At 38.9% G+C, this 14,418-nt stretch overlaps 1 protein-coding gene across 1 annotated transcript in view; it reads left to right on the top strand.

Annotated features, from left to right (window-relative positions):
* The first annotated feature begins 9,475 nt into the window (after positions 1-9,475).
* The window catches only part of LOC113233513, a 44,190-nt gene continuing 39,247 nt past the window's right edge, over positions 9,476-14,418 (top strand). The window contains exons 1-2 of the mRNA XM_026468636.1: positions 9,476-9,580; positions 10,054-10,167. Of these exons, the coding sequence (XP_026324421.1) occupies positions 9,476-9,580; positions 10,054-10,167 (219 nt within the window). The remainder of the gene's footprint in view (positions 9,581-10,053; positions 10,168-14,418) is intronic.

Genomic DNA, 14,418 nt, shown 5'->3' with positions numbered 1-14,418 from the left:
TACAATTAAATTAATCTAAATTATATAATCTGTCTAAATAATTATCTCGCACACCGCCTAGCTAGCCTAGCTAGCACATCTCACAGCCTTAGGTACAACTACAAGCAAACACGTCGATATCTACCGTAATGTCTCGATGTATTGTCCATAAATGTGTGCGAGTTATTCATTGAATTGTTGATAATGCATAATGAAAATGCTTCTTCATAGATGAAGAAGCAATTGGCGGCAACTACACAGAAAGCTCTTGGGAATCGAAAATCGCGGTGTAAAGCCCGTAGTTGGTTTATTAATATTCATATAGCGAAGCGTAGTATCGCGTACTATATAAGCGAGTATTTAATTTTATAATAAACGCCGTTACTGCTCAGGAACAGGTTAACATTAATGTGAGGTTTCAGCCAAACCTTCAAAGAATTCGCCAATTCGATTATTCAATTTCATTATAATTCATAACTGCCTCTGTGACCGAAAAGTTACCACACTGATCTGCCATGCCGAGGTCCCGGGTTCGATACCCAGGCCGGGAGAAATATTTGTATGGCCTGCATTTAATTCTCTCGTGAGTTTGGGTGTAATTTGTGGTTGTCTATGCATGTGTCCACGGCACCCGCGACACAGGGTTTCCCTAGTACCGTGTTAGTGTCTTGCATTCATATCTGTCGGCCAAAAACATGCACCAGCTTCTAAAAAGCATTACCATTGACACTCCGACAAAGCCAAACTTTCACAAAGCCCATTCTTGTATTTGCGAACACGAGCAAACCCGCTAACAAGCACTAGTCAACGATAAATGAAATATGGCGTAAGTTGGCAACTTTGTAAGATGTAGGGAGTTCTCAAAACTGAAGCGAAGGATCATATTTCATAAGCGCCAACTTTCGGGGTCACAGACAGACGCAAGAAAATTTTAGCAGGACTAAGTTTTCTCGTAGACGTAATTCATAAGATGGCAAAAATCACAGGCAGTGAGTACATAACATGACGCAATGACAGTCATTGAAGTCCTAATTTTGTTTTCCACCTCACTAGCTCGGAAAGGCTTTCCTTCTCATTAAAAATCTGCGCGCAAAAGTGCTTTTTCCACGCTAGTTAATTCTAATTCATCGAAGAACTAAAATAATTTCAATAATCAAATAAAATTATGAGTACAAGTAAGAATAAAGATTGTTGAGGTTCTAATTCAGAAAATAAACTTTTACTTTCGATTAAAAATACTGAAGTTTTACAGTTTAACTGTTTTTCTTTCATATAGTGAGGTGAAAAGTTGTTTGTTTCGCTCGGCAGCAAAGTTGTTTTGAGTCTCGTGCTTTGAAACCCTCGCTACGCTCAGGATTCTATTTATGAACCACTCGTTTCGCTCGTGGTTCAATTTCGGCACCTTTCACTTTTTCAGCGAAATGACAACTTTGCAACCTTGCATAACAAATAACTATTTTATGACATATGGTAGCGGGCCGAACAAGTCGTGCGTCTGGTGGTAAACAACACGTCTGTCTGTAGTAGTTACAGTGCCAATCACAGTTTTAACTCGCAAAGATCTGAGGGCACTGCCGTTGCGCCCGTAACCCTGAGACGTACGTTAACAAGTCCCATATGCCTGTAATTTCACCACCACCCTTGCCGCGTTTGCGCATTGCATCTCCAATACTAGAAAACTCGGACCCACTTCGTGCGAGGTAGCGAGGCGGTGCGAGGATGTGTTACGAAGTCTTTTCAACTACACGCGGGTGGGGTACGGTGTGGTGGGGTGAGCGGTGGCAATATGTCAGTGTCGGTTAGTGGCATACTTTCAGTGCACACATGGGAATGTACCCGCATCCCTCGCATACATTTCTCACTATTTTGAATGTGCAAATACTTAGCTCAGCTATAACCCTTTTCCATCGGAGCTGCGCTAAACGAGGCTAGGAAAATGAAGTCATCCTATTGGTGGACTTTTTTTTTGGACACCGCCTCGCAACGTCGCACATCTCTGGTGGAAAGGCAGCCTAACCCTTGAAAATAGGAGCGCGATAGTGGTCACAGTATGGCTTGGCGGTAGAAATAGGTAATGTGGCAGTACTTCTCTGGACGAACTCTTTGCCAAGGAGCTGTACCACTATTAAAAACAAAACAGACGACATTTCCTTACTAAATTCAAAGACGACACAAATGTAAGTAACAGCTGATTTTTCAATTACAAAGGGGTCTTTTAAAGTTATTCATATCGATAGCTACCCCTTGCCCTTTTAAAAGGTGGACAATTTTTAGCTCTCACCTGAATAACAATGGATTATAGTTATTGAAACAAAAGAAGGAAAAATAAACAAAAGACCTCTAACACCTAAAATCGTACCTTGTTCGACGGCTCACAAATTGCCGTCATCGAGCAATTAACATCTGAACAAGACAAAGGCTAAATAACAAAAAACAATCGCACGCAAAAATCTCACACTTCACCCCTTTGCTGTTCACAGCCCGTTCAATATGTAGGGTTAGCAAAATAATAATAAAAACAAAAACAATTAATAATAATAATAACGCAGACACTCAACATAGCCCCGCAGTAGGGAAACCCTATGACGCGGGTGCCATGGACACACACATAGACAACCACAAATTACACCCAAACTCACGAGAGAAATAAATGTAGGTCATACAAATATTTCTCCCGGCCCGGGAATCGAACCTGGTACCTCTGCGTGGCAGTCCGGCAAAAATAGAAATAAAGCTAGAATTAAAACTTAAATAATCTTTTCACCTCACTAGCTCGGAAAGGTTTTGAGAAAGAAATCTGCGCGCAAAAGCGTTTTTTACACGCTAGCGTGGAAATTCGAACTTGACGATGCACTGTGGTGCACCTAACTTTTTCTTTCGATGAAAATAATTCATAATGACACATTCAACTACGCGATTTGTCGTTCATTTTTTATGTAATATAAATCCGTTGGTATTTTATTCTTATTATGATTGACATTAAATTGACAACGTAAACTAATTTTGTTTATTAAAACTGATTTGTTATAGTTCAACTGTTTTTCTTTCATCTACCATTTTCCTCGCTATAGTGAGGTGAAAAGTTTCGTGTTTCACTCGGCAGAAAGTTCTTTTGCGTCTCGTGCCTTGAAACCCTCGCTAGGCTCAGGATTCTATTTTAGAACCATTCGTTTCGCTCGTGATTCAATCTTGACATGCTTCACTTGCTCAGATCTAAGCACTTGCGTCGAACAACAACTTTGCAGCCTTGCATAACAAATAACTATTTGTCTCCTAGTGAACTAATCATACATTAGAAGGGAAATTAAAAAAAAAATATTTTATAGTCACACACGTCAAATAAAATAATTTTAAAATAAATTTGACCAACGGTGCGGGAACAATTTCTCTAATTCTATTCAAATTAAGCCTTTTATTCCGACAGTACAGTTAAAAACGCCTAAAAAAGAGGGTAACTAAACAAAACAACGCCGCTTAATTGTCTTAAGTGGTTTATAAAAAGCAGAAAAAAAGGTTTTTTAAAAAAGTTTCAATAGTCGTTAAGGGCACACCTTTTGTTGGCAGTCCGTATTGTAGAATCACACAAAGGGTCAAAGGCGACCCTTTTTTAAATTGAATAAACCGTTCGGGTTAAAAATCTCTTGTGGTTTTTTTTAAAAATCGAACTAATATCAACTGGCTATTTTCATGACTTGTTTTTTTTTGATAAGGCTTAGGAACCCTGTGATGGTATAAATATATAGTTCTGCCTCTGTGGCCGAAGCGTATTTTTCATAATACCAAAAGACAAGCCTGTCCATGACAGTGGCAGTGGCAGATCTTAGGGGCACTGCTACTGCGCCCGTCACCCTGAGACATAAGTTGACAAGTCCCATGTTCCTGTAATTTCACCAGCACCCTTACCCTTCCATACCGGAACGCAGTAATGCTCACATTGTAGTGACTTTACTTCCCTGGACGAACTCTTCCACAAACAGCTCTACTGCTACTAAATATTTGTATGGCCTATATTTATTACATATATATTTATTTCTCTCGTGAATTTGGGTGTCATTTGTAGTTGTCTATGTGTGTGTCCATGGCACCAGCGACACAGGGTCTCCCTAGTGCGTGACTAAAAAAATAAAATAAAAATATTACGTAAAAAAGCAACAATTCCCGGTGAAGGAAGACATCATGATTAAACCTGCATGTTGAAAAACGTTCACAGCCTTTGGACTACTTCTAAAGGCGTTGGATTAACGTGGCGATTATGTAAACCCTCTCCTTAGACACCTCTAAGGCAAAGTTGAAGACAAATAACCTTTATTTCGTAGGCAAGCAAATTACATTTGAAATCCCTATACTGATTCAACCTTACTGCACTTTCGTAAGGCTATCTCCTGTGAGAAGAATGAGCTCGAAACTCTGGGTTGCTTTCTGTGAATATACATTTTGAATACATTTATCATTACAATATTTAATTTAAACACCTGAGATCGAGTTTCCTGAGATAAACGGGTCACTCACTACTTCGGACTTTTTGCGTAAACATTTAGTGTAAAGTTTTTGTTTCACTGTTGTTTTAAAACTCGTTAATGGCAATATTTAAATCTTACCCGGAATCTCCTTAAAGAAGCGTAGAAGAAGTAGTAGGCGTTGCCTCTAAAGTGAATGTGACTTTGAAAAGCATCGAGCATATGACCAGAAACCTATTCTGACTTATCATTACAATTTCTGCTTATAGACAAATTGAATAAACTACCGCCATCTGTATTTCCCGGAAACTACTATTTCGAGCTATTCAAGGCTTACTACAGTGAATAGGCATTCTGACGCCTAAACATCAAGTGAGATTGTGATTGACATAGAGAAGAAAAGAGTAGATATAGAGAAGAGCTTTTTAGTTTTTAACCGACTTCAAAAAAGGAGGAGATTCTCAATTGTACTGATTTTTGTTTGTCTATCGCGATTACTACGGATTTGTATACCGATTATGATAATTCTTTTCTTGTTTGAACCTATCGAGGGTATTGGTCCCATTTAAATTTAAAGAACATAATCCACCTCTAGGGGTGGCAAAGGGATGAAAAGGGAGGGAAGGGAGGGAAGGGAGGGAAGGAAGGAAGGGATGAATCCGGTTTCGCGCACTTTCTGGTAACCGATTTCAATAAAACTTGTCAAATAGATGTAATTCTACAAACTTTCGAAGTCTGTTTTTTTTTTATAAAAAAAGTTTTTTTCCATCGAGACCATCACTTCGGCAACTTTCGAGATTAGTTTACAAAAGTTTTTTTTGCTAATAGAAATCTCAATTACGCTGATTTTGCTTAACAATAAAGCTGATAATAAATAAGATATAAAAAAAATAACAGATCTCCTTCTACTGATCCCCGATATGTTAATAACTCAATTTCGCTAAAATGTCGATTACGTTATTTATGATGAGGAGGGCAGATCAGCTTGCCGAGTCACGACAGATAGGGTTATAAAACCACACCCATCACCTGGTCTCAAACTAGGAAATTCCATGTACTATGAGTAGGTACCAAGCAATGGAATTCACTCTGGGACTCTACCCAGAACACCTAAAAATTTGTCACCCAAATGGTTCTATCGGGAATCGAACTCAGGATCTTCTCGCTCAGTGTTCACAGAGTGAAGTTGGGCCATCAAGCCAGTTTAAAAAACCTCAAATGGCTTTGGTTGATTACGAATAACAGTGAAAGTGTTGACTCAATCACTCTGGAAAGAATGTATAGTATAATCTCAGTCCAGAGTACTAAAAAAACCGACCTCAAAAGTACGTGGAATTACGTCTATTTGCTAAGTTTTATTGCAATATCCCCTAGTTCGCCACTATACAGGACTTGATACTGGAGATAATAAAAATCGGTTCTCACTACTCAAAGTATATTGAGAGAAAAACGCCTTGAATTGGAGAAATAGCAAAATCAACCTAAAATACCGGAGTTATCGCGTAACGTACATACAAAAAAAAAAAGAATATACAGTCGAATTCAGAACCTCCTCCTTTTTTGAAGTTGGTTAAAAATTGAGGATAAACACTGATTACTATACAGTGCGAAAACACAATTCCCAAAAATTTTCACGATAGAAAAAAGCACAAACTTACCTCGAAATTTTATAAGAAAACTGTGGTATTCAGTAGGTACTTTACATATACCAATGATTTTTTTTTTATAACAACTGAACTAAATAGAACACGTATAGTATGCGATATATATTTTTCAAATTAACTGCCTCGGTGGCCGAACGGTTACCATGCCGGACTGCCACGCAGAGGTTCCAGGTTCGATTCCCGGGCCGGGAGAAATAGTTGTATGGCCTACAATTATTTCTCTCGTGAGTTTGGGTGTAATTTGTGGTTGTCTATGTGTGGGTCCATGGCACCCGCGACACAGGGTTTCCCTAGTGCGGGGCTATGTTGAGTGTATGCGTCATTTTTTTTTTTATTTTTTTTATTTTAAATGGCTTTACTTTCGTTTGTAAAAATCTGAAATAAAGCCAGTGTCTCGACCCTAGCAAAATGAACCGTATTAGTACGGGAACAAAATTGAATTCGAGCCGAGGTAGATAGATAAAAAATTCATTCAGTCGTATATCACCCTCTTTAAAACATCCAATTTTTTAAACCGCCCTATATAAAAAATAATAATAAATTAATATTCCCCCGGAGATGAATGCGTTCTCTAAATGAACCTACCTATACGGGTTCATTTTAATTTACGCTAATGGATCAACACGAGAATCGAACGGGTGACCCCTCTGTTTTTATTCAACAGGAATCATTAAAATTCAATTTACAACCGTTGGGACACACGGAATTTAAGAATGGTGAACATAAAACAGTAAAGTATTGTGAAGATATGAAAATTTGAGCCACAAGTTCCTTTTTAACCGACTTCAGAAAAGAAGTAGGTGGTGACGCTATAATAAAAAAAATTAAAACAGACCTTCGATAGCTCGTGAGGAAACCGTGCTACCACCAACCTTTATGTCCGAAACGTCGTGGAGCTCGTCATCTTTCGCCACTTCACTTGCGGCCCACCAGCAATAACGCCACCATGTAATAGATTGCGTACGCGGCTCAATGCTGGGCGGAGATGCGGAATATTTAATTTAATAAATGACGCGATGTCGCGGATGCGGATTTTTCAGTTTTCAGATCGAATGTAACGTCACACACACTTATTTTTAATTTCACTGGCGATTTATGCGGCTTTGGCGTAGCACGGATTAGGACGGGAAAGGTAAGGAGGTGCGGGCTCTGACAAACTATACCTGGAATTACCAGTAGGTATTCAAATCGACTGCTGTTTTTTTTTTTGTGTATGTTACGGCATTTGTGAACCGATTTTGTTGATTCTTTTTTTTGTTTTTAAAGAGGATGCCTCAGTATTGGTCGCATTTCAATTTGAAGAAAATGTTCCACCTCAAAGACTCAACTCACATTGGCGCAGATTCGAAGCGTCGCGTCGCGTCCTGTTTTTCAACTACACCGCCTGGCAACGAGCGGCGACACTCGCATTAGTGCGCCGGGATCACTGACGCCTCGCGGCGCCCAAGTGTCAAATCGAATCTCGATTCCATATTAGGAAAACACAAATTTGTACCTTAATAATGGTAAAATAGAGATGAATATGCCATAGGCGAAAAACATGTCGCGTTGCGACGCTTTGACTCTGCGCCAGTGTGAGTTGATCCTAGGAGTGGCAAACTATTAAAAAAATTAAAAATTAAAAATTTTATTTATTTCTCAATTTGGTTCAACAATGGTAGATCAGGTCCTCCCTTTAAGCAAATGTATGCTTGTGTTGGGAAAGCCTTGTAACTAAGCTTAAAACGTACCCGATTGTAAATTATGAAGTCGGTTCATTATTCAATTATTTATTAGTTTCATAAGTTATGTTGATTTGTATATGTGCACTATTATGTACTCATGACTTACGATTATATTATTATTTCTTCATTATTTTCTAAACTGACGCTCACTTTTCGAAGAGTAGTATAAAATAACATGTAATTTTTATTTGGATTAAACTTGTAATGTTAAGAGAAATAAACTTACCTTTTTTTTATTTTATCTTTTTATAATATCCAGTTACGGGACGGTACGCTACACGCCTGTCCATAACAGTTGCAGTGCCACTCAGAGCGTTAAATCGCAAAGATCTGAGAGGCACCGCCACTGCGCCCCTCACCTTGAGACATAAGTTAACAAGTCCCATGTGCCTGTAATTTCAACAGCACCCTTACCCTTCAAAACCGGAACACAATAATGCTGACATTACTGCTTGGCGGCAGAAATAGATAAGGTAAAATAGTTTTATAAACCCAATGCTTTCTGTTGTCTCAGGCTGCTAACAGATTGACTGCATGTTTGCAGTCAATGCGTTAAGTCGTAATCAACTGCATGCAGTCGAGGTCTCGGATATCAACTTCACGCATCACCTGCGTGCAATGCAACCACCGTAATGTTGTAACTCAAAATATGTGAAATTCAAGATTATATCATTACTGCACATAAAATTTGATTCTCTACCTCTACACGTCAATAAAAAAGTCGTTAGAATATTGTAAGAAAGCATTAGAAGATGTCTACTTTTTTCAAAATGAAACATACTTGATGTGAGTTAGTTTTCGCCGAAAGAGTCCTTACTCAAAAATAATATGAAATTATTTTTTTCCCTTATAAAGTAAACTTTAATCTATACCTAAATTTTAATGATCTGTCACGATAAATGAAATGGAAAGTAATTAGTTTTATGTCATTTCTCAAAAAATACGCTTTTTGAGTTAAGACGCTATAAGACCATATAATATTTACAAAGAGCAATCCCTAGAGTTTCTTGCTCATTCTTCTCAGGCCTTTCGAATGACCAGTACAGTTTAATCAGTATGACGATTTCACGTATAGCGTAATTTGCTTACCTATGAAATAAAGATTATTTATTTATTTGACTTTGATAAACAGCCATGTTTAATAGACACACAATGGCAAACAAATAAGTATAATAGACACACGCTTGGCCATATTCTCACCTGATGTTGAACGATGTGACCGACGATGGTACTCGTTTGTCCAAAAAATGCTTATTCACTCGAACCGTGGGCCTACGTTATACTTTATAGATGCAGGTAGCGTATTCCTTTTCATTCCCGTAGGCATGAGGAATGTGCGAATGAGTGGTATATACCTACGATATAAGAAGAAAAAGTTTTAGAAGCAGTAGAGTTTCCTTTGAAAGAGTTCGTCCGGAGAAGTACTGCCTTACCTATTTCTGTTGTCAAGCAATGATGTGAGCATTACCGAACTCCGGTTTTCTCAACTTAACTCAGGGTAGATATGAGCCCGGAGCCTGCATTGCACGGACTCACTCGTCTGGGGGGCGGGTCGTAGGACAACCGACCCTCCCTTCCGTGAGGAAAATGCATTACGCATTCCCCGCCGCTGGGAAACGGCGGGGATATGTGGGACTCTCTCCTCGGGACTATGTCTGTCCCCAAGAGCATACCCACTAAAAACCTCACGATGTTCCTACGCGCACCTAGCGCCGGAGCCGTGGGGTCCCTTTCAGATGCTACCATGACTCCGGTGGTGCCTACACCATCCCCCCCTTTCATCATGGGGGGCGACCTGCACGGAGATGCCCCGGAACATTTGGGGCATCTACCGGCGGCGGAAGCCTGTGCAATGCAGGGGCAGGGTCTCCCAACCCTGCACCCTGCTGGCCTCCGCTGATGGAACGCAGGCGGTTGGTGAAAACCCGTCGCGTGTGTCCTCTCCGCCGACACCGAATGGGGTCCGAGAGGGCGCTGTCTTCGCGGACCCGTGCGGCCGTCTCGTTCTGCGACATCACGTCCTCGCAGAAGGAGACCATCGCCTGCCATGACCTCTCGCTTCCCAGCATGGCTCTAACTTTGCTGGGCAGTGAGAAATCTCGTCCCACAACGTCTACGAGATTCCGGCGCTGCTGGCGAGGCACACCTCCAAGGTGTGCCTCGCCGAGTCTGTAGCAGCGCCGCACTCGTGACACGCCGGGGTCACCTCCCTCTTGCGATCTTGTCCAGGTAGTCACCGAAACAGCCGTGTCCGGTGAGTACCTGCACAAGACGGTAGGTGAGGAACCCGTGCCTCCTCTTCCTCCAATCGGCCAATACCGGGAGCAGCGCCTGGATGGGACGGTAAATTCATAGACAAACTAGAGTCGGCCCCAACTATCATACAGTTCGATATCAAGTAACGTATGAAATTTGTCAAAATTGTTTGCTATTGCCATTTCATTTTGAATAAAACTTCATATCGACTGATATTAGACTTGAGGTCGAATCAAATTGTTTTGTTTTTCGGATATGTTCAAAATTTGAATGTAATAATAACCTCGAATATTCGATGTTATTATGAAGCAATAATAACATTTTCACAAATAACAAATTTATTCTTACAAAACAGTTTATCTTTATGCTGGTCGTAATTTGCGGTTTTTGAACACATCACAGAGGGTTGTCCAAAAATATTTTATCTACACACATATCTTGTGATATGATATGATATATCACAAGATATGTGTGTAGATAAAATATTTTTGGAGACGACTATACTACGTGTGTATAAATGACACAAAGAGCTGTCGGAAGTGTGCAAAGTCCGATCTTTAATTTTGAACTTCGACACTCCTACCTCCGCTTTATTTAACCTCAACTTTTGTACCCTCGTGGAAGTTTGACTATAGTAGCTTTTATTTCGTCGACCTTAAAGCCGTTTCTCTCACTAAATAATATCGTTTTCATTGCTTGCACAAGCAAAAGTTGGTTCTAACTTATATTAAGATAGAGTTTCTCCTTATTTGGATTCCTTTTTTTAGTTCTTATACTTATCTACGACCACATCTTTTATCAATAAAAATAGTTTCGTTATGTTGTTCTTTTTTGTTTTTACTGTTAACCGATTTCAAAAAAGGAGGAGGTTCTCAATTGGACTGTATTTTTTTGTGTATACGTGATTATTCCGGCTTGTGAACCGATTTTGATGATTCTTTTTTTGTTGGAAAGAAGGTACCTCAGTATTAGTTCCATTCAAATTCGAAGAAAACATTAAGGGTCGCAAAGTAGGGGATGATTAACTTTTTAGTTTCATATCGAGTTCTTAGCTTAGTTTTTAGTTTCAGTTCCTATGTACATCGAAGCAAAGTTCAAACGGTTCCTTTTTTTTAAATAAAAAATACATTTAACTGATTTTTTTTACATTGATAAGCTGCAATATAATCAAGCCACTCTATTTTTTAGTGATAACTAACAAATCAACTAGATATTGCTTATCATTATTAATGTATGCAAGTTGTCGAAACATTATATTAACAATCTTGTAACTTAAATAAAAAATAATATTAGATACATTGAAAAATAAGTAGGATAATTCCTATAACGAACCGCAAAGCGAGATAATTATATCACAAATATATGATAAAGGTTGACAAGGAAATCGTTCATTTCCGTAAAACCCGAATGGCTCCGAAGTTTGGACTTTAGAACAGCATTGTAACGAAACCATTTATTTTATTGTTCACCATTCTCCAAGAGCGGTATATTTCAAAATCTAAAATTAAAAACTTTACCGTGTCGGCCACAGGAATTACAATTGACTTAATTCGAGGGAACTACCTTATTTTGTTTTCATTTAACCAATGTGATGTGCCTGGATAAATGTTTGAGAGAGAAAACAAACACATTTCCCTAAGTTGTTGTTCATTACTTTGCACCCTTTAACTTTTGGTACTTTGAAATGTTACGTTTTCATGTAAAAAGGGATATAATTACTATATATTATATATATAGGAGGCAGTTGTAATATTATATATTACAACTGCCTCCGTGGCCGAACGGTTACCATGCCAGACTGCCACGCAGAGGTCCCAGGTTCGATTCCCGGGCCGAGAGAAATAGTTGTATGGCCTACAATTATTTCTCTCGTGAGTTTGGGTGTAATTTGTGGTTGTCTATGTGTGTGTCCATGGCACCCGCGACACAGGGTTTGCCTAGTGCGGGGCTATGTTGAGTGTGTGCGTTATTTATTTATTATATTTATTATTATTATTTATATTATTATTATTTTATTAATACTTGATGAAGTACCCAAAACCGACGTCTTCTAGCATACCGTGACAGACGCTATATCAACTAAGCCACGGAATGAACCAGCGGATCTGTATCTTTGTATTTGGGTTTTCAACGACTTTTACCCGCAGCGCCATCTATGAGAAATCTGAAGTATTTCATCGCCTCACCCAGTTAGATATCTTTACAGCTACCAGCCTTGTCTAGAGATGTCGCTATTCATTGTATTTAAATGTGTGACGAAATACTTAACAAACACATAGAAAAATTCGTGAGGCCCGTTGGTTCGTTCCGTGGCTTAGTTGGTATGGCGTTTGGCACGGTATGCTAGAAGACGCGGTTCGAATCCGGCCGGATCAAAGGATTTTTTTCTGAGTGTTCGATCTTTGTGTTAATAATTATTCATGGGTATTAGCTCCTTGTGAAAGAGTTCATCCAGGGAAGAAATGCCACCTTATCTCTTATCTATTTCTGCCGCCAGTCAGTAATCTGAGCATTATAGAAATAGAAATAGAAACCGTTTATTGTAACGCCATATTATATAAAAAAACACAAAAACAAAGACTAATATAGCTAGAACAGAAATAACACAATAACAGCGTCAAAAACATTTAAACAACAAGTTACATAATACTATACTGACATGTGTGCGGCTGTGGCGTGTACAAAAGGATCCCATTCAGCTAAAGTCACAACCAGGGCTAGGTTGTGACGCTGGTTTTCAATGGGCCCTAGCCGAGTGAGTGAGAGTGACGGACGTATGCGTCCCGAAACAGAAACTAAAATAAACTACGTAAATATTTATATCATGAGTGTGTATAGTGTTATTGCAATGTGTGCTCTCATATCGAATAAATACACAATCTTTGCAATATATACATTACTGTGTTTCGGTTTTTAAGGGTAAGGGTCCTAGTGAAATTACAGGCACCTCATGTCCCTTGTCAACTTACGTTTCAAGGTCCCACAGATTTTTGCGATTTAAAGTGGTACTGCAATAGCTACGGACAGGCGTGTCACTTAGGAGTCTATACTACCTTTGCTCGAATTCAAATTTTGCCCGTACTAATACGGATCACTACGGCTTTATTTTAAAATTTATTTTTTCACAGACGATATTAAAACCATTTGAAAAATGTATATCGTATAGTATACGTCTTCTATTTAGTAACAATAAAATCATTGGTAATCGCAAAGTACCTTTTGAAAACAACGGTTTTGTTGTAAAATTTGTAGGTAAGATTTTGTTATTTTCCTATCGTGAACATTTTTTGGAATAGTGTTTTAACACCGTATATCCTCAATCAAATAGTGATTGATTCCACACTTTCATTGCTATGCTGAATCAACCAAAGTCATTTGAGCTTGTATAGAGTCTTAACACCGGACCCTGTTCGCCTGATTGCTTGGTATCATAAAAAATGTAAAAAATTAAAAATACGATGGGAGCACAATATACCCAGCCATAGATAGGACAACTGGCTAGACATTGGCAGCAGTATGCAAGTGCCGGATGCCGTTCGTACTGAGACGTATGCGGCATGGCAATGCGTACTCCACAGATATGGTCGACGCGTTACGGAAAGGTGGAAGTCGGGACAGCACTGAACTGAACGCATTATTCTACTGGATGCGCAGTAGAGATTGCAATTCGGATATTCGTTTTAATCAAATATCCGTTAAATTTGGTATTCTGATTTTACAGTCGTCACGAATCGGTTAATTGAATATTTCGAAAAATTCATAACAGTTTTAAAACAACTTTCATTAGGTGTTTTAGAGATTTCAATCGCAATACATTCGTATTAGGTTTTTTAAGGTTCTAAAACCTTCATTCAAAAGTATCTTACAATATCTTTGAATACGTTCAGCAACTTCTAAGAAAATTGTTGTCTGTATTCTATAATGGCATATTTTTAAAACCGATGTAGTAAATATTCGTAATTTCGTAATGTTATTCGATTTATCCGAATACAAAAAATGAGCGAATATTGCAAGCCCTAACGCTGTGCACCGTATGTCCATCGCGTGCAACTGACCCTCAGGATGTACTGTGTAAAACTGCTGTATAAGACTACTTTAAAAAAGTTAACTTCACTTCATCTGTGCATCATGCAAACCTGCAGCATATTGCAACGGGCACCAACGCCCTCCGCTCCGTTTCTACACCGACATTATCACATAGGTCCTCAGTGACCGACATTGATTCACACAACCCAATACTAATAATAACTATTTAAACTGCACTACTACAGTGCGGTTTAAAGTTTGTTTGGATCCACCTAACTTTTTGGGCTTCCTGTTTGTAGCAGGCACACAGCT

Source organism: Hyposmocoma kahamanoa, unplaced genomic scaffold (assembly GCF_003589595.1).
Source record: "Hyposmocoma kahamanoa isolate Upper Pololo Valley unplaced genomic scaffold, ASM358959v1 79, whole genome shotgun sequence".
Taxonomy (NCBI): Eukaryota; Metazoa; Arthropoda; class Insecta; order Lepidoptera; family Cosmopterigidae; genus Hyposmocoma; species Hyposmocoma kahamanoa.
Note: the sequence above shows the minus strand (reverse complement) of the source record. Positions and strands in the feature narration are given on the sequence as shown.